Genomic DNA, 21,424 nt, shown 5'->3' on the forward strand with positions numbered 1-21,424 from the left:
ACAGTGGTCATGTATGTGTGATCTGCATTTGCGCGTGTGTGTGTGTGTGTGTGTGTGTGTGTGTGTGTGGGAATGGGGGGGGGGGGGGGGGGGGGGGGGGGCGTTTGCACCAAAAGCTTACGTGTTTAATAGGTGGTGTTTCCCCCCCCCCCCCCCCCCCCCCCCCTGCCAGCAACACAACATCTACACTATACAGTGAGTGCCAATCTATCCTTTTCATAATACTGTCGTTACCACCTTGCCAAGAGGCATATTGTGGAGTAATCCGAAGGGCTCTACTAATTTGTACAAGAGGAAGGAGAGCACAATCTCAATGTAAGTTTTTAGAAAACTGGTATGTGCGTTACTTCTCCAAACCTTTCAGAAAAGACACGGTATGCTCTTCATTCAGCAAGATGCGTAATAAACAATATTAGCAATACTGCATCAAACTTGTTCACTTTCATCTTTGGATTAAACATTCGATTTCAGAGAGTACAGAATTTGGCAGAATCAAATTTTGGGGATATGTGGAACTGGGACAATGGCAAATTTTTTACCCATTCAACAAACTAAGCACTGCTGATTGCTACTTTTATTGTGTCTGCTGCTGCAATGCATATATGAAACTGTAAGTGCAGCATCTATGATGGAATAAAATGTTATACAAATGAAACAAACAGGCACAGTGAAATAGAGTAGTATGGCTCATCATTTCGGTCTCACAGATTAGCAGGTGTTGACTTGAAAGATAATACTTAAGAAGTATTTACTCAAATCCAAGCCGCACTTTTTTTCCGGTTTTTGTAATCCAAAAAACCGCCTGCGGCTTAGAATCGAGTGCAAAGCAAGTGGAAGTTCTGAAAAATGTCAGTAGGTGCTGAAACAACTAACTTCTGCCGTCGAATATATGTAGCGCTACACAGGCATGCTTCATAGGCACAAAGATAAATACTGGCGCCAAAACCTCTGCGTCAGTAAATAAATTAAAAAAAAAAAGGTGGAAGACAATTTTCATACATTATCCAAAGAAGTAAATACAAATTCCGTATTGTTCATCTTCGAATGTAGCAGAACTTCAATGTATTACGAAAATCCGACTGGCAAGACTGTTTGGGATGTTTGTCAATATGGCCAACTCTACGTTCTGAATGTTTTCCTACCTGTGAGAAGAGATGGTTGCTAATAGGAACCTGATGAAATGTGAATCACATGCAGTATTCTCTTCATCATAAGAGTAATACGAATATAAACATTTTGCCACATATTCTTTCGTGTTTGCTGCTATCTTATTTAAATCCTGTCTGCCTAATAAACTACGAAACTAGAGTGAGACAACAGCAAATGCGGAAGAATATACGTATCGTGTCATGTTTATATTCGTATTATTCTTATGCCTAATAGTGATACAGTCAGAAATGAAGCATGGCAACTGACTAGATTTTTATATCTAAGATGACTCTAATTTCTGTTCAGAATTTGATGTACTAAAGAAGCGGCCGCAAAGATTTTCAAATGGAGAAAAATTTTCGCCTAACTCTCGTTCAGAACATGTTCTATCATACGCAGTCTATTATTTGGTTCTTGTTGACCATTATCAAAGAAAGCAGCAGTGTAAGTAACAAGAAATAGTAGTCTCTTGCCATTGTTCTGCTAATGAGACAATTTCTCTCTCTCATTGTTTTTTAAAAAAATTGTAAGCGGCGGTAGCGTGCACAAAAGCAAGCCATGCCGCGAGCGACGAAAGGCTGCAAACACGCACTATCAGAATGCGACAAACAATGCATGACACTGTACAGTAATGCATTTTCAGCTTAGAGTGACATAAACGCCTATAACAAGGAAAATGGCACTTATCAGATCAAAGCAAAATAAGCAATCGATTCAAACCAGATGAAGCACGTGAAAAAGGAAGGGTACCAGTATAAATACGGACGGAGCGCCTGACGCATAGCAATGGCTACCTGGTAAAGCTTAAGTGCTACGCTTACGACTCGAACCAAACTACTGTAGCTGTATCGTCATTCACTCGAACTAAATTGTGTCTCATATTACAATGGACTGACTTTGTTTCGATTTGGAGGTGCGGCCTAAAACTTTTCTCTCCCCTTCAACTTCGAGTCTCAAATTTCAGGTGCGGCTTAGATTCGGGAAATTTTTTTTTTCCTTCCTTTATTTCGAGTCTCATTTTTCAGGTTTGAGTGCGGCTTAGATTTGAGTAAATACGATAGGTGGTATTTCAACTAATTCTGACTATGAAATAAAACAAAGTACAGCAGGGAGCTCTGACGAATTAAAGAGCAGCGATGAAGATTCTGATGAATAGTAAAGTATGAGTTAAGAAATAAGATGCTACTGAGATCATAAATTTTTCTTGTGTTGATGAATCTGTTAACAAACATATTCAAAAATGCACTGAAACATTGGCACATGTAGTGTTGGGAGGTGATAAACTGTCATTACTGTTAGAGGAGCTACGTATTTCTTGCTGTTCTACTCCTACATGACACTGTATCTGAAGGTATAGAATGAATCTTCACTGGCTAGAGAAATGGGTAACACAATTTTACAAGTCTCTGCTGTCATGTAATCTCTTCAGGGAAATCATGACTGTACTACGATTCGGTTTGTGGTTGACAAGGTCAGAGTCATTAAGAAATGCAAGGCAGCTACCATATCAGTCCTAGAAGAAAGAGACGTAGCAAACTGTCAAAGCATGTACATCCCTGGTCCTTATGTTTGTGGTGATGTACTAACCAAGTAATACTGAAGTGTGATCCAAGTCGCACAAATATGGCTTTAATAATAACCTCCGAACAATATGCCTCTAAGGACTCAACAAGACACAGAACGCTGATGTGCACATTACAAACTAGAATCACACAGAGAGTCAGTCAGCACTGTTCCACACTTACATATGTGCAAGTCGCCAGCAGATGGCATGGCAGGGACCACACGGCACGCTTGGCTCCCAGAGACGGCCTCCAGCAGCCAGCCTGCAATGATCAGTCGGTGACCAATTTAAAGACGCAAGTACGGCAACACCACTCTCGGTGCACTCACACAGACACGTACTAGTAGCACGATACAGCAGTGATGAGCAGTAGTACCCCTCCTGTCTTGCGCGCCTTTTATCTGGCCCTACAATTTACTTTCCTAGACCCACACAAATGCCTGATCCTCCTAATTCAATTTGCTCTGCAGACTATTTAAAATTCATAAAGAAAAAGGAGCCACAATTGCACTTTGTGTGCCAGTTACTTTCCAATACATTGGCACCAGCTGATCTTATTTAAGAATACTCAACTTTCGTAGCCATACTTACAGCACATCCTTTGCTTCCTGGTCTAAATCCAAGTTAACTCCCAGCCCCCTCCCCCCCCCCCCCCCCCACACACACACACGCCCCTCCCCCCCCCTCTCCCCCCCCCTCGCAATCAGCTAGTTGTGTGCTGTTATCTCACGTCACACCCTAGTCTATGAGTACCCAGCTGTCTGTCACCTGACCCCTCTACCTGCACCCCTAGCTAGCCCACAGATGGCTCCCCACTCTCCCACGAGCCACTAAATGCTTCCCTCCAAACCCCTCCCATCTCTCTCCATCCCTCACACTGCCTCAACCCACCCCATCCTACCCCACTCTAAAGCCCCACCTCACTCCAGAACACTCACTGTGGGCCAGTAAAGAGCTGGCAGTTGAGCGACCACAAAATAAGGAGACGTGCATGCGCATGTGAGTGTGTGTGTGTGTGAGTGTGTGTGTGTGTGTGTGTGTGTGTGTGTGTGTGAAAGTGTGCTCGTGCTCATGTTTTCCCTACAGCTAGAAAAAGAAAGTGCATTCTGGAAGCTCGCCAAGCAACGTACCTTTTAGTTTGGAAGGTAGAAGACGAGGTACTGGTGGAAGTAAAGCTGTGAGTACGGGTTGTGAGTCGTGCATGGATAGCTCAGATGGTAGAGCACTTGCGCATGAAAGGCAAAGGTCCCAAGTTCGACTCTTGGTCCGGCACACAGTTTTAATCTGCCAGGAAATTTTCATATCAGTGCACACTCCACCGCACAGTGAAAATCTCATTCTACATACCTTTTGTTCATGTGCCTATCGATGAGACAGTGCTTCTGCCTTTTGGTGAGCCATCTCCTTTATTCCTAAATAATTCGTAATTTTCAACAGAAACTTTCCGTACGTTATTATTGTATCCTACATTACAATATGCAATTTCCACAATATGTGGTCCTCTGTGAATATAATGGGGGTAACAACTGTAGGAGACCAAAAACTGACTGCAGTAAGCAAGTTCAAGTTATTGTACGCTGCAGTAGTTATGCAGAGGTGAAGAGGGTCACACAGGATAGGCTAGCATGGTCAACTCCATGAAACCAATCTTCAGATGGAAGATCACAACAATAAAAACATTTGATTCAGCATACACCAGACTCCAAACAGCGTACACAACCTGTATGCTCAGAAACACAGAAAATCATATTGGTTCCATCAGCAGGAAACTTCAGCCCGTAATTGTTATGGAACACTGTGGCGATTTTGTTCATTAATAAAACCCAAAACTGGGGAGTAATAAGAGAGGATTGTTGTAACTTCTTATCAACCTGGTTACCAAAATACATATTAAGAACACTGGTAAAGTGTTATTTTAAAGGGGTCACTCCAAAGCGCCACGAAAGTATTTGAGCAATGTATAAAATTAGAGAATCAGTGCACAATATTGAAAGCCTATCTACATAATCTATATCTGCATGACTAGTCTGTAATTCACAATTAAATGCTGGCAGAGGGTTCAGAGAACCACCCTCAACCTATTTATCTACCATTCCACTCCCCTACAGCATTTGAGGAAAAACAAACACTTCAATATTTCCGTACAAGCTCTGATTTCTCTATTTTATTACAATGATCATTTCTCCCTATGTAAGAGGGCTCTAACAAAATATTTTCACATTCGGAGGAGAAAGTTGATGACTGAAATTTTAAGAACCTGCTCCAGCAAATTGCTTTTGCTTTAATGACTGCTACCCCAATTCACATGTGATATCTGTGGCATGCACTTTCCTGTTTGCCAATAATACAAAATGAGCTGCCCTTCTTTGAACTTTTAAATGATGTCCTCTGTCAGTCCTATCTGGTAAGGATCCCACACCATGCAGAATACTCCAAAAGAGGACAGACAAGTATAGTTGTAGATAGTCTCTTTAGTAATCCTAATCTTCTAAATGTTTTACTATTAAATCACAGTCTTTTGTTTGCTTTCCCACCGCATTATCTATGTGAGCATTCCAATTTAAGTTATTTGTAAATGTAATTCCTAAGTATTCAGTAGACTTCACAGCCTTTAGATCTGCGTGAATTATCACGTAACCAAAATTTAGTAGATGCCTTTTACTACTCATGCGGATGACATAACAATTTTTATTATTTAAGGTCAGTTACCACTTTTTGCATCATATGGATACGTAGCCTAAATCATTTTGCAGTTCATTTTGATCATCTGATCACTTTACAAGACAGTAAATGATTTGCAAGACTGTAAATGATAGCATCATCTAAGAGGACTGCTCAGATTCTCTCTTAAATTGTTAATGTAGATCGGCAACAGCAGGTGGTCTATAACACTTCCTTGAGGAATTTCAGATATCACTTCTGTTTTACTTGATGATTTTCCTTCAACTACTATGAACTGTGACCTTTCTGACAGGAAACCACACATCCAGTTGCACAACTGAGACAATACGCCATAGGCACACAATATGATTAGAAAATGCTTGTGAGGAACTGTTTCAAAAAGTCTTCTGGAAATCTACAAATATGGAATAAATTTGAGATCCCCAGACGACAGCACTTATTACTTTGTGTGACTAAAGAGCTAGCTGTGTTTTAAAAGGTCGATATTTCTGAATCTATCTTGGCTATTTATCAATGAATCATTATCTTTGAGATAATTCATAATATTCAAACACAATATATGTTCCAAAATCCTAATGCAAATCAACATTAGTGATATGAGTCTGTTATTTAATAGATTACTCCTCTTTTCTTTCTTGAGCATTGGTGTGACCTGTGCAACTTTTCAGTCTCTAGGTATGGATCTTTATCAAATGAGCAGCTATATATGATTTCTAAAGGAGCTATTGTATCAGCATTCTCTGAAAGAAACATAACCGCTTTATTACACTGAGGAGAGCTACTACTAAGTTACTCACAGTTGCAGTTGTTCTTGATTTGAATACTGCAATATTTACTTTGTTGTCTTTGGTGAAGAAATTTCAGAAATCCGTGTTTAGTAACCCTGCTTTAGTAGCACTGTCATCAGTAACATTACCACAGCTATTGAGCAGTGAAGGTATTGGTTGTGTCTTGCCATTGGTGTACTACACATGCAACCAGAACCTCTTTGGATTTTCTTCCAGATTTCAAAATGAAGTTTCACTATGGGAACTATTAAACACATCTTGCACTGAAACCCACCCTAAGTTTCGAGCTTCAGTAAAACATCGCTAATCTTGGAGATTTTGCATTCTTTTAAATTTTGACATGCTTTTTTTCATTGCTTCTGCAGCTGAGTTTTGACATATTTTGTGCACCACCCTTTTAATTTATTTGGTATCCTTTCAATTGCACAAACAGAATGTGCAAAGTAAGTGGAAATTACTCGTCTCTTCCCTGATTACAGTGCAATAGAAGATACTACAAGATGTTGACAGATTGCCATATCTCGGTAGCTTTATATGTAATAATGAGGTCACAGATGCAGAAATCACCAGCAGAACTGGAAAATCAGTCCATATGGTAATTAGGTCTGTAATATGTCAACAAAGCTTTGACTGTACTCCTTTATCATTTATATGTGTGAGACTTGGAAAATATCAGTAAAATCAGCACACAGTCTCCATATTTTTCACCAACAATGCTAGAGACGAATTCTGAAGATGTTAACCCAACCAAGTTACAAACGATGAAGTGCTGAGAATACGAGGTCTACACAGCCTGCACGTAATTATTGTTGAAAGAAGACTGAAGATTGCAGGTTATGTTCTACGCATGTAAGGTGGAAGAATCCCAAAATCAACACTGTTGTGGAAATCAATGGACAGATACAGATGTACAGGAAGACCTTTTAACACCTGGAACTTTTGCAATGAATCTTCAATGCATGGACACAAACTTGGAGGAAGGTGAGAACTTGGCAGCTGATCGAGTGAACTCTGTGAAACCAGTTCCTTGTATGGTACACAGCAAATCTGAGTAAGTTAGTAAGTAAGTAAGTAAGTAAGTAAGTAAAGTAAGTACAACTGGGGATTTTGCAAAACTGCTGGATGATCGATATTATTGTCTAGATTTGTCACTGTTGGACTTCTACCTTTTCCTTGATGTGTATTCTTCAGATTGTGAGTTTTATGAGAAAGCTGATAGGTACTTACCAATCAACCTTCCCTCACATGAACTGACATTGTCTCTTTATAAATTCTACTGTGCTAACAATTATCTACTGAGAATCCTCAACTAGGTCTCCGCAGCTCAAATGAGCCAGTTTCTTTTAAATTTCTGTCTTTGGCTATAATTGTCTTCCAAGTATGGTGACACAACATCCTGTCATGAAACTTTTGCCTTTACATTTGTTTACTTTTCTGGACACTGCCTTTTTCTGCACTGTGCACCAAATACACTATGTGAGTAACGCCCAATCTCCAACAACCAATCGTGAACTGTAATCAGTTGTGAACTCTACCAGGGCACATAACAAACAATTAACATTTGCGTTTTAGTGTTCTAAGCTGTGAAGTCATCAGCGGACAAATAATTTAGTACCTATTCCTGGACAGCCGGAGTGGCCGTGTGGTTCTAGGCGCTACAGTCTGGAACTGAGTGACCGCTACGTTCGCAGGTTCGAATCCTGCCTCGGGCATGGATGTGTGTGATGTCCTTAGGTTAGTTAGGTTTAATTAGTTCTAAGTTCTAGGTGACTGATGACCTCAGAAGTCGCATAGTGCTCAGAGCCATTTCAACCTATTTCTGACATGCTGTTGTTTGGAACAACAACTGACATGATCCAAAATATTACTTTTTTTTATTATAGCTTCACTTTTATTTTGTCTAATGATTACTAATTTCAGTATCAAATTCCATCATCAAGCCACTATATGATTGGAAAGCAAAGTGTATCGTTAAAATATTGTTTATTAAACAGATTACCATTATATCATCATTCCTTAAAGTAATGTCCAAAGTGGAAGGACAGATGATTGATTTTGAGTATATACAAAAGTCAGAGTACTGAACCGGATATGAAAGAAGGAAAACCAGAAGGGCAGTGAGAGACGGGTGCCTTCTATCACCTTACTTCCTTAATATTTTCATCAAGGAAGTAATAACAACAACAAAGAAAAGATGACAAGAATCAAAAGGTAATTTCTGGAATACTCCAAGGAAATGTGATAGGACCGTTACATTTACAATGAATATAAATGATCCAGTAGAAACTGTCAGAGGCTCCTTAATATTGTTCACAGGTACTCTCACTTGTCCATCAGAAAGTAGCAACAACAGAAGGCAGTATCAATTTGCACAATGACCTGCAGAGGATTGGTGAATGATGCAGGCTCTGGCAGTTGACCCTGCACATAAATAAATGTAACATATCACTCACACACACACACACACACACACACACACACACACACACACAGGAAAAGAAATCCAATACTGTACAACTACACTATTAATGACAAATTGCTGGAAACAGAATCTACCATAAAATATCTAGAAGTAACTATCCAGAGCAACCTTAAAGTGGAATGACCACATACAACTGCAATAGAAAAGCAGATGCCAGACTAACATCCACAGGAAGAATCTTAAGTGAATGTAAATTACCCCTGTGTCCTTACCCAGTAGGACTGACAGAAGAGAGAAAGAAGATCCAACGAAGTGCGGAGTGTTTTGTCGCAGGATCATTTAGTCACTGTGAGATCATTACAGAGATGCTCAGCAACTCCAGTGGTAGATGCCATAAGAGAGCAGTTGTGCATCACGGAAAGATTTACTACCCAAATTTCGAGAGAGTAGTTTCCGAGAAGAGTCTGACAACATAATAGTTTCTCTCATATACAATTCACGAAATGATCACGTGAAGAAAATTTGAGAAGTTAGAGATAATACAGAAGTGTACTGACAGTCACTCTTCTCAGGCACTGTTCACAAGTGGAACAAGGCAGAGGGGATCAGTTGGTGGCATGAGACGTACCCCCTGCCACACACAGTTAGGTGGTTTTTGGAGCATGATGTCGATATGGAAATTTAATTGCATGCATATACACTGCAGATTGATGACATCACAATAGTAAATCAAAGTAGGAACTAAATAAAATGTTTCAGGCCTTAAATCTAGAAATGGTAAAACTAAAGCTAAAAATGAATACAAAGAAGACAAAAGTTATGGCTACAGACAAGAAAGGAGGTGGAGGTAGGACTGACACAAGAACAGGCAATGAGCAACTCAAGAAAGCAACTGAAATTCAATATCTCAGTAGCTTTTTGAAAGAAAACAATCAATATTTCAAGACATTCAAGAAAAGAATAGCACAGGTGAAGAATTCCTTCCAAAATAAGAAGAAGCTGCAACTGAATAACCATATCAGCTTCCACATTAACAAAATATTTGTAAAGACCTTTGTGTGGAGTGTTCTGACACACAGATGCAAAATCTGTACATTAGAAAAGCCAAAGGAAGCTCGCCTCAAACCTGCTGAAATGTGGTTCTGGAGGAGAAGTACAAGAACTAGCTGCATTGACAGAAAAATTAAAGGAAATAGGAGAGAAGAAAAAACCACTGAAAGTTATAGGCCAGGGCAAAGCAAAATACACTGGACACTTAACTGGAGACGATAATCTTTTAAAAAACATTTCTGAAGGCAAGATCGTAGGTAAGAAAACAAGGGGATGACTGAGAACATCCTACTTAAACAATGTGATCAATGAATGGGATTTTCTTCACACATGGAGATGAAGACAACTGCTGAAGAGAGGAAGCTGTGGCTGCAGAGACAAGGTTTAACCTTTTGGAAGAGTAAGGACAAACAAATACGAAAAAAGTGAGTCTACATGGTAGCTACATACGGAATAAATGACAACTTCTTGTGTGCAGTCATCAAGTCACTTACCCCAGTAGGTGTCTTATCTACTAAAAGTAAAGGTCACTGTTGTGCTTTCAATAGATGTGAACTGCACCCTGAAAATGGTATGTCTAGTTTGTAGTTGTACAGAAGCTTTTTATTTTGCAAAATGGTTCAAATGGCTCTAAGCACTATGGGACTTAACATCTGAGGTCATCAGTCCCCCAAATTTAGAACTACTTAAACCTAACTAACCTAAGGACATCCCTGCCTGAGGCAGGATTCGAACCTGCGACCGTAGCAGCAGCACGGTTCCGGACTGAAGTGCCTAGAACCGCTTGGCCACAGTGGTCAGCTTTTATTTTGCAAAGAAATTTTTGATAATAAGATGAACTGATGCTGGTACTTGCTACTGAAACCAGTAGTACTTAGATACAACAAAAGTGTGACTATAGAATTAAGAATAATTTTTCCAAACAATCGAGTATTTTTTTCAAAATGGCACCACAATAGAGGATACTTATTTTAAACTAAAGACACAAAAGAAAAAAAGAGAAACTGTAAAGATCTTGAGTTTCATAATGCTCCCTTGGGAGGAAAATATAAGATACCAATTACAAATTATTTGTTTCAGTTGCTTTAGAATAATTTCCTGTTTGACAGGTGCCTTGAAGAAAATAAAGATCTCAAAAGTGTCTTAATGACAACCGATGGCCTCATGTTGACAATAATTGGTAAACTTGCAAGCCATACTTTTTTATGTTGTATAAACTACGAAACTGTTAGCATCGTCAGCTAAAATTTACTTCTTCTGTCTTAATATACCTTCCTTCACTTACAGCTGCAGTGTGGAGACAGCGGTGAGGGTGGGAGCGGGGATGGGGGTGAGGGTGAGGGCGTACTGCTTTAAAATGGTGATTCTTGTATTGATATTCTTAACAACAGATTTATATCTTTTGTTTATGAAAGTCTGCATGCGATGACAGCTGCACTAGTAATACCTTCACAGGTTCGTATTCAAGTTGCAAGGCTAGATCTATGCCAGCCATGACACGCTCCCAGCCTTTCCTCCTCATGATCTGGTTGTAGCGTTGGGACTGCAGGATGTCTAAGCTGATGTTCAGACCGTCAAGCCCTGCCCTCTCCAAGGCAACCAGCTGTCTTGTCAACATGAGGCCATCGGGTGTCATTAAGACACTTTCGAGATCTTTTATTTTCTTCAAGGCACCTGTGAAACAGCAAATTATTCTAAAGAAACTGAAACAAATAATTTGTAACATTGTTGCTGCATATGAAACAAAACTCCAGTTGATAAATTGAAAATACAAATTCCTTAAAAGTTAACTGTACATTTGCCCTAATACAAAGAGATAAGAAGGGTTAATAAACTGAACTGGAGAATGCAAGTTAAGATAGCAATGAAAAAATAATTAGAGGCATAAGATCACCTACTGCAACAGGGAAATGGGAATCAATATGAACCATTACCCAGCTACTGTCAACTGATTCCATGTCTCCATGCACACTGTATAAACCACTGTGGGTTTGTCCGACAAAGTACATTGTTGTACCACACATTATGGCTTATCCTCATTCAATGCTCATGTGGAGTGTGGGAAGAATGATTCTTTAAATGGTTCTGTGCATGCTGTAATTAATCTTGCCTTCATGGTCCCTATAGGAGTGATACATATGTAGTTATTGTATAATCCCTAAATACCTCGCTTAATACAGGTTCCTGAAATTTCATAAGTTGGGTTTTGTCATATATTTGGCGTCTATCTTCACTTGTCTGGCATTTCCAATTTTTAGTAGCTTCTTGATGCTCTCCCATGCATCAAATAAATCTATGATCAATCATGCTACACTATTTTGTATACATTCAATGTCTGCCATTAGCCTTATTTGTTATGGGTCGTACTTAAGCAATATTCTAGAATGGGCCACACAAGTATTTTGTAAGCAATGTCCTCTATAGACTGATTGCATTTTCCAGTATCTTACCAATGAATTGAAGTCTGCATTCTGCTTTGCCTACAAGTGAGTCTATGTCACCATTTCATTTCATCCAGATATTTGTATGAGTTGACCAATTAAAACTGTGATTATTTGATAATGTAGTCATACAATACTGTCTTTTATTTGTATTGTGATGTGCTCCAATGTACATTTCTGAAAACTTAAACTCAGTTGCCTATCTTTGGAGCAATTTGAAATGTTATGATCTGACTCAAATTTGTGCAGATTTTTTTCAGGCAATAATTCATTATAGACAACTCTATCATCCAGGAAAAGTATGACGTTCCTTATAATATCATCTTCCAGAACATTAAGGTACAACATTAATGTAATAGTATAAATTACTATAACTGTATAAATAAGTTTATAAGTGTGTAAAATACATTGAACTATTTGTTACAACAAAACATTGTACTGGTATACTCAGCAAGATGTTAAATCAGCAGATAGCTACATTTTATGTTCAACATTTTGTGTACAGCATATATGCTGGAAAGGATTTATACCCAAATTAAATAAATCTGAAGAAATGGTAGTGTGTCTCTGGAAAAATAATCCATAAAAACTTGTACAGTCCAATTTGCTATTATGTCACTGTTGCTGAAATATAATACAAAGTAACTGAATTCGATGAACATTCTCAGAGTGCAATATGCCTCAGAGTGAAATGCACAGTAATGTCAACATTATTTTTCAAGGCTATGTTTGTGAAAATGGATGAAAGCAAACCACACATTTTGTTCTCAATCTGCGGAAGCATTATGCACTGTGAAACACTGTACTGCTGTTATACATAAAAGCTGTCTCATTGTCAACATCTTTCCCCTGCTGGCTGTTCTACACTTCTCATCATTGATTCAACACATTGTAAGATATTTTATGCTGTATGACACCACAGTCCAGTCTGGTTAGGACAGCATAAAAATAATATATGAATTTCAGTATTGAAACTGGAACAGCAGAACAGCTCTCATCACACTGGATATTAAATCGAGGTTGGATTACAGCCGTGGGTACATCATTTCATGCTACTCAACTGTATGTCATATGTCAGAGTTCTTCAACTGTAGTAGCTGGTGACTGGTGGCTGGCGACTGGTGGCATACCCATCTCTTGGCATCCTGTGAACAGACGTTCTCCACAGGTGACAGATTTGAAGGAAATGCTGGATACGGCAACAGTGGAACACTCTCTGTATCGAGGTAGCTCAGTACAGATCAGGTGATGTAAAGTCTTGCATTATCCTGTTAAAAGATAACATCACGGAGCCCTTGAAAATAGGGTACAGCGATAGGCCTTAACAAAACACAAATGCAATGGCTGCTGTCCAAATTACTGGCTATGTGAACCAGAGGTTGTGACATGTATCCAGTTGCACCCCAAACCATCACATCACATGCTGGACCTGCATGTGAATGACAGGTACAATCTGGCCAGGTCTGTTGGCATCAGAGCCTCCACACACAAGTACATCAATTGTGACGATGTTGCAGAACCGAGACTCATCTGATACAATGACACAGTGAAATTCCTGTGTCTGGCATTGTTGTCAGTTGCACCGCTGTCAGTTCAACTCTCTCTAGAGCTGCATTAATGGCTTGACAGTCTGTGCTGCTCCAGATGCCATCACATTGTATGTGTGGATACTTGTCTCACTGTATACAAGCCCACTTCCTGACTAAATGTACACAACTTCACTGCAGGATCATGTACGCATGAGCGAACACTTGTCTGCCCTCTCAGGTGCTAGTTGGATGGCACTACGGAGGCCCTGCAAGGCATTTAGCATGGCCCTCCTGAACCTACCAATTCTATGTTCACACAAAATGAGATTCTGAGCAATGCAAGCAGCAATATAGTGAAACAATAAACCAGAGTCTCACCAGACCATGAGCCTGCCACTGCCAAATCTGGAATGCTGATAAACATTTCTCCTTCTTCCATTATGCTTAACACGGTCTTTGTGTACACAACCAACACTGAAATAGAATTTCTGAATGAGAAACCTGCTTTCTTGCATACAGAATATGCATGGGAGTGCTGAAAAGTAATGCCTCTGAATTTTTTATTCTGTTCTCAATATCGGTCGAGGTATGACACGTCACGCATATTACTTGGTCAACTTTCCTACTTCACTGACTCGTGGCACACCCCCCTCCCGCTAACAGATGGAGTCGCAATAGGCAGCCCACTCTGACCAGAGATTGTGAATATGTTTACGGTGCACTTCAAGGAAGAGGCCCTGATGTCATCCAAATGGAAATCCATCTTCTTCTTCTTCTTCTGTTATGTGGATAACACACTTGTCATCTGGCCTCATGGAAGAGACAAACTTCTTGACTTCTTTGTACATCTGAACTCCACACGCCACAAAATCAAATTCACTATGGAGACCAAAGAAGAAGGAAGACTACCATTCCTGGACATCATAGTCAGGAGAATAACGGACAGCACCCTGTGCCACAGTGTGTATCTGACTCTATAAAACACATAAACTCAGTTCTCCCTATGGCACTGTGAATAATTTCAATAACAAAAACTGAGATGAATGTTGCAGCGTACATTTAATTTCCACTTTGGCTTTGCATTCAAGATCAGTCTTACCTGAGAGTGCAACATTACATCTTTGTTTAATTTAATTATATGTTCATTAGATTTTGTTTGTAAGGCACGTTTTGCTTCCTAATGTTTCATCTCCAAATGCTGGAAACAATCCATGGAGGAAGAGGAGTATGTAAGACATTGGTGGACCAGGTTGGAAGTATCTGTGAATTTCAATACTCTGTAGAAGAGCTCAATCATTTGAAAATAACTTTCAGACCTTGTGGCTATTCTAACAGATATACATAGGGCACTACATTCTAAAATATTTGCATCTTTCAGTGACAAAACAAGCAACAAGATTAAAAGTTCTCTTGCCACTTGTAAAAACAGTCGCAGATCGCGACCTCTGAGTGCTATAAAGACTTGCATGCCAACAACAACACCATCTATCCAATCTGTTTTTATTTCACTTTCATGTAAAGCTTTCTCCACAAAGGATATCATCTGCCATGTAGGCAGTGCAAGAGGAAATTCCACACTCACATTTGGGTAACCAAGTGGATTCTGTGTCTTGTCAGAACCAAGTACAATCAACCCAATTTCATCTTTACCACTGGTAAATATCTGGAAACATATTAAATGGTAAAAATAAGTTTTATTTATAACAAGTTGTATACCAATAAAAACATCACACACAGGTACTCTTTATAAAATCATTTAATTCGATAGATAAAAAATCTACTCACCAAGCAATGGCAGAACACACACATAAAACACTGTTGTGATAGGCAAGCGTTTGGAGCCAGTGACTCCTTCTTCAGGCTGAAGGGTTGCAGGGGAAGCAAGAAGGGTGAAGGAAAAGGACTGGAGAGGTCTAAAAAAAGGGGTAGATTTTGGTAAAGTTACCCAGAAACATGGGTCATGGGTGACTTACCGTACAGGATGAGAAGGAGAGACTAATTGTTGGGGAGTGCATCGGGCAAGATTCGGAAACCTGAGAGCTTAAAGGTGGAAGACAGGGTAATATGCAAGACAGAGATTACTACTAAAACTGTACATGAGTTAATAAGAGTGAGAAGCTAAGTGTATTGTATGCAACAGCTGTGGGAGGGGGCAGTGAAAACAGACGGGAAAGACAATGAAAGATGTAGAAAGCTAAAACGGAGTGAAGCAAAGAGTAATTACAGTGAAGAATAGCTGAGACAGGAGAAATTAACGTAAATTAAGGCGAGGTGGGTGGTGAGAACCAAGGACATGTTTTAGTGCTAGTTCCCACCTGCGGAGTTCTGAGAAACTGGTGTCTGGCGGAAGAATACAGGTGGCATGTGTGGTGAAACAAGTGCTGAGGTCACGTATGCCATGTTGAAGAGCATGCTCTGCAACAGGATATTGCGAGTTCCCAGTATATACACTACGCCTATGCCCATTTATCCTAACTGATAATTTGGTGGTAGTCATGCAGATGTAGAAAGCTGAACAGTGTTTACATAATAGCTGGTATATGACATGTGTCGTTTCTATTTCTCGCCTGATCCGCAGTTCTGTGTGACTTTCCCAAAATCTACACCTTTTCATGGAACTCTCCAGGCCTTTTCCTTTACCCTTCTTCCTTCCCCTTCAACGCTTCTGTCTGGAAGAGCCACTGTCTTTTATGTGTATGTTCTGCTGCCGCTTGGTGAGTAGATTTTTTATCTATTCAATTAAATAAATGTATCAATAATTTATTGTTTTTGTTGTTATAGTTACTCTTTATAACCTACTTAAAATACATCACGTACCCTCCTCTCCACAATTCTTCGAACACATAGTTTTGCCTTTTGTAAAAAATCACTGCGTTTCTGTATAACATACTTGGAGTCAAAGCGTCCAACATCTATTACAATTATAAACAGATGAAAGAAAGTCATTGTATTTATTGGCAGTATTACGCAATCAAATATTTTGAAAGAGTTCCAGTGGTATAAATTTACAATATCCTACAAATAAATATATACGTTTATTCTTTAAATCAATTCTTAGCAATAATATAATAGTATAAATTGCAGAATCAATATAGCCAATTTTAATGTAATGACTGCAATACTAATACAAAATAACAGCGGTAAGTTATTACAAATGAGAGGGAGAGAGAGAGAGAGAGAGAGAGAGAGAGAGAGAGAGAGAGAGAGAGAGAGGCATTTAGACAATGTTTCATTACAGTGTGAAACTTATTAGAATTAAAATGAAGCCATAGTGAATTATTACATTCCAAAAATAATAATTATTGTGTTCTTTCACATCAAAATAATACATTCATTAGGCAATGTATACTTTTAATTTCAGAAATTTTTATAACAGCTCTGAACTTCACTGTTTCGATGAATTTATTACATGTGTCAATGAATGAGGGTTGATAACATTGCTTTAGTCATTCATTGCTTTGTTCATCATGTGATATGCACAATGTTCTTAATAACTTCTTATGTAAAGTTCTATCATCAAAAAGATAATCTACGTAAGTTTTAAAAGTTGCGAATCTTTAAACAACAACTTGAAAATGGGTATATCAGTATTTTGTATACATTCTAGCATTGCTAGATTTACTTTTAAATTTTAAAGTATATGAGCAGATTGAGCGACTTTCCATCCAGAAAATTTGCTGTTGGCAAGACCTCACTACAAAGAAAAATGGTCTTTCCGGAGTCAAATGCTAAAAAATTCATAAATACCAGCATTGTAAGTTATACAAACAGGTATTAAGCAATGGGCATAAATATCGTTCTGCTTGACTTGAAAAAAAGTAGGTAGATGAAAGAGTAAATTGGGTGCAAGGATTGAACATAAACTCACCCAAATTGCAAAGGTTTTAAAAAAAAAAAAAAAAAAAAAAAAAAAAAAAAAAAAAAAAAAAAAAAAAAAAAAAGGACCAAGAGGGTCACTGCTCAAGAATTGAGAACAGCCCCCCCCCCCTTCCCTTTCTTTTACAGGCATGCTTTCACTTTTCAGATGAGACCATGTCCCCCATATGTGAAGAAAATAGCCAATACGTAAAGAGAATTACAGATAAAGCTTTTTCTAGAATGAGATTTTCACTCTGCAGCATAGTGTGCACTGATATGAAACTTCCTGGCAGATTAAAACTGTGTGCTGGACCAAGACTCTAACTTGGTGATCTTAACCCCAGATCTGTGTTGCCGATTTGGGAGGTAGATCTCGTATCTGGAAAGAGGAGATGACAGTTAGGGTACTATGGGTGAGCAGCTGCCATCAATTTTTGATGGTGCAGAACCCACAATAGTGGAACTGCTCCCTAGTCCAAAGGCACCTGTTACCAGTCTTACCCCACAATAGTGTATCGAATCCAGACGTAATGTCGAAGCTGATGAAAAGTCATATGAGAGATTCCTGTAATCTAGGTGTGACTTCACCAATGCTGCATACAGCCATATCAAAGTAGAGTGGACCACACCGTGGTCAGTGTCGCTGAGGCATAGAAGAGCATTCAGGTGCGACCTACATGTCTACTTTAGTTGACAAAGACGGGGAACCCATGTCAACTAGGCATCTAAGACCGGTCCTAAAAAACACAATGACAGAAATGCATAACATAGGTCATGGCAGGCAAAAAATGGATGCTATGAGTGAAAGCCCAGGATTGTGCTTGGTGTATTGCTCCCTGCATTCTGCCTCCAGCAATAGCCGTCGTGGATGAACAGGAAAGATGGGGACACCATATGCCATGCAGCTGCCACCAGATCATTGATAGCCACAAAAAGGAGAGTGGCACTCAAAACAGAACCTTGTGCAAGCCCCTTCTCCTGCAGGGGGGGATGCTACAGGAGGCACCAACCTGTACCCAAAAAGTGTGACATGGAAGAAAGTTCTGGATAAAAATCAGGAGTGGGCCATGGAGGCCCCACTCCTTTAAGGTGGCAAGGACGTTATGGCACCATGTGGTATCATAAGATATACACGCAGATCAATGAAAACTGCAACAAGGAACTGATGCTGAGCAAAAGCTGTTCAGCTAGCACACTTCAAGTGGACTAAATTATCTTCAGTAGAGCACCCTTGGCGAAAAGCACCCTGGATCGAAGCCAAAAGATCCGGGGATTCAAGGACACAATACAGCCTTCGACTAACCATATGTTCAAGTAACTTGCAGGACACTGAGTAAACAATCTGGACGACAGCTGTCCGTTTGAAGAGGCAATTTATCTGATTTAAAAACTGGAAAAACGGCATTTTCTCGCTACTGGGAAGAGAATTCTGCATTGCACCAGGGATGGTTAAAGAAAGGCCAGGTACTCTGACGGAAAAATTTGCAACACCCAAAAATAATTAATGTAGAGTAATGAAATACCAGGAATATATTTGTTGAGACAATGTATGTAAAGTGATTAACGTTGCAGGATCAGAGATCAATGTGAGTGTGAGATAAGCCACTGCAAATGTAAATGTAAATGCTGATACGCTGTTGTACATGTGTCATGTGTGTGTGTTTGTGGGATGTAGTTCCATGCCTGTTGCACTTGGTTGGCCAATATAAGGACAGTTAATGATGTTTGTGGATGGGTTGAAGCTGTCATCAGATGATGTCCAATATGTGCTCGATTGGAGGTAGAGCTGGTTATCGAGCAAGCCAAGGCAATATGTTGACACACTATAGCATGTTGGCTTACAACAGCAGTATGTGAGCAAGTGTTATCCTGTACGAAAACACCTCCTGGAATGCTGTTTGTGAATGGCAGCACAACAGGTCAAATAACCAGACGGACATACAAATTTGCAGTCAGCGTTCGTGGGATTCATACAGACAGTTTTGTCAGTGGAAAAGCGAAAGCCATTGTTGATGCTCCAGGAGTAAAGACAATCAAGACATTGCTGAAGATGCCACTAAGTGAGACAGGTTCATAGAGAACTGCAATAGAAGGCAAAATCGTCAAAAAAAAGGGAGCCGGAGATGCCCAGTGGGAGACATGCCATTATAGGGTTAATGGTGATAGCAAAGAGAATGACACTCAGAATGGAACCCTGAGACACACCATTTTCCTGGATAAAGGTGTCCGACAAGGCAGACCTTTCATGAACCTCGAAAACTCGGTCTTTTAAAAATGTCTGAAGGAAACAGGGTAGGTGGCCATGGAAGCCCCACATGTGAAGAGTATGGAGGGTACTAGCTCTCTAGCAGGTGTCATAGGCCTTCTCACAAATCAAAAAACACAGCGACAATCTGGGATTTCTGCAGAAAACCATTCATGACATGGATGGGCAAAATAATGAGACGGTCCACTGCAGAATGCCGTGTTGAAAGCCACACTGTGCATTCATCAAAAATTGTGAGACTCGAGCCACCATATCATCCGGGCATGAATCATATGTCCCATCACCTTGCGAACACACTGGTAAGAGAGATGGAGTGGTAGCTAGTAGGAAGAGTGTGTGTGTGTGTGTGTGTGTGTGTGTTTTTGTGTGTGTGTGTGTGTGTGTGTTTGTGTCAGAGAGAGAGAGAGAGAGAGAGAGAGAGAGAGTGAGAGAGAGAGAGACAGAGACCTAATTTCGGCAAGAGCTGGATTTCAATCAATAAACTGAGTTGAAGTCTGCTGTTGTGGTCTTCATCCAGCTACTGGTTTGGTGCATCTCACCAGCCTATTCCAGCCTTTGTAAGCCTCTTCATCTGCATAGTATTTCAACCTAAATCCACTTAGAATGGAGAACCACCATTCAGAGAATAACTTTTTAACAACACAGTTCGACTTCTCTAAAGGCTTCTATACTGAGAATCCAACATAATATCTCACAAATTCAATTCCAGTAGAATTAAATAGTGGAAATTAACCCCTCTGTCATCTTTCCAAAGCCTTTGACTGTTTAGATTAAAAAATTCTGTGAGGGGAAGCTAAAATAGTATGGCATTAAAAGTCTTCCCCTTGCATGGATTGAGTTGTACTTTAACTACAGAAAATGGAAGGTCACATTAACAAATGATAAGACAGGAAGTGGGCGCCATGTGTAGAGAGTACAAACGATACTAGTCCCCAACAAATGTCGTAGGCTTTCTCCAAATTGAAAAACACAGCCAGTCTGGGATTTCCACAGAAAACCATTCATGACATGGGTAAACAAAGTGGGTGATACCCAGAAGGAAGTTGTTTGTCCTTACCGGGCTTAGGTGTGGGTATAACAGTGGCTTCACAACAGTGGCTTAATAACATGCCCTCTGCCCAGGTCCGGTTGTACGTATTAAGCAAAAAGTGCTTGCCCACAAGAGAAAGGTGCTGCAACATTTGAAAATTAACAGTGTCTGGTCCAGGGCAGAGGATTGAGATAAAGTGAGAACGTGAGCTAGCTTCCTCATAGTAAAGGCAGCACAGTAACACACACGATTCTGAGAAGAGAAGGGTATTGCCTGAGTCTTCTCTGCCCATTTCCAATAGAGGTAGGTAGGATGATAGTGGGAGGAGCTCAAAATTTCTGCAAAATGGCGACCCAAGGTGTTGGAGATAGCAATATGGTACACGATGATACTGTCTGCTACTGTCAGGATGAAAATTGGGGAATGGATCTTGCTCCCAGAGAACCATCGGAAGTTGGTGCACACGATGGAAGAGGGGGGTGAAACTGTTAAAAGAACTAGTGAACGAAGTTCAGCTACCTTTTTGGTTATCCTGAAGAATGCGAATTCCATCGCAGCAGGCTTCAGTCCACCAAAGGATTGGGACACAGCATGGTAAAGAGGAAGTGTGAGGAATGGAATGTTCTGCGACGGTAAGGATAATGT

At 39.8% G+C, this 21,424-nt stretch overlaps 1 protein-coding gene across 1 annotated transcript in view; it reads right to left on the bottom strand.

The window, feature by feature from the left end:
* The window catches only part of LOC124622194 (molybdenum cofactor biosynthesis protein 1-like), a 113,873-nt gene that overhangs the window by 46,074 nt on the left and 46,375 nt on the right, over nucleotides 1–21,424 (bottom strand). The window contains exons 2-3 of the mRNA XM_047147845.1: nucleotides 15,069–15,288; nucleotides 11,103–11,329 (exon numbers count right to left, since the gene is read on the bottom strand). Coding sequence (XP_047003801.1) covers nucleotides 11,103–11,329; nucleotides 15,069–15,288 — 447 coding nt within the window. The remainder of the gene's footprint in view (nucleotides 1–11,102; nucleotides 11,330–15,068; nucleotides 15,289–21,424) is intronic.

The sequence above is a fragment of the Schistocerca americana genome, chromosome 7 (genome assembly GCF_021461395.2).
Source record: "Schistocerca americana isolate TAMUIC-IGC-003095 chromosome 7, iqSchAmer2.1, whole genome shotgun sequence".
Taxonomy (NCBI): Eukaryota; Metazoa; Arthropoda; class Insecta; order Orthoptera; family Acrididae; genus Schistocerca; species Schistocerca americana.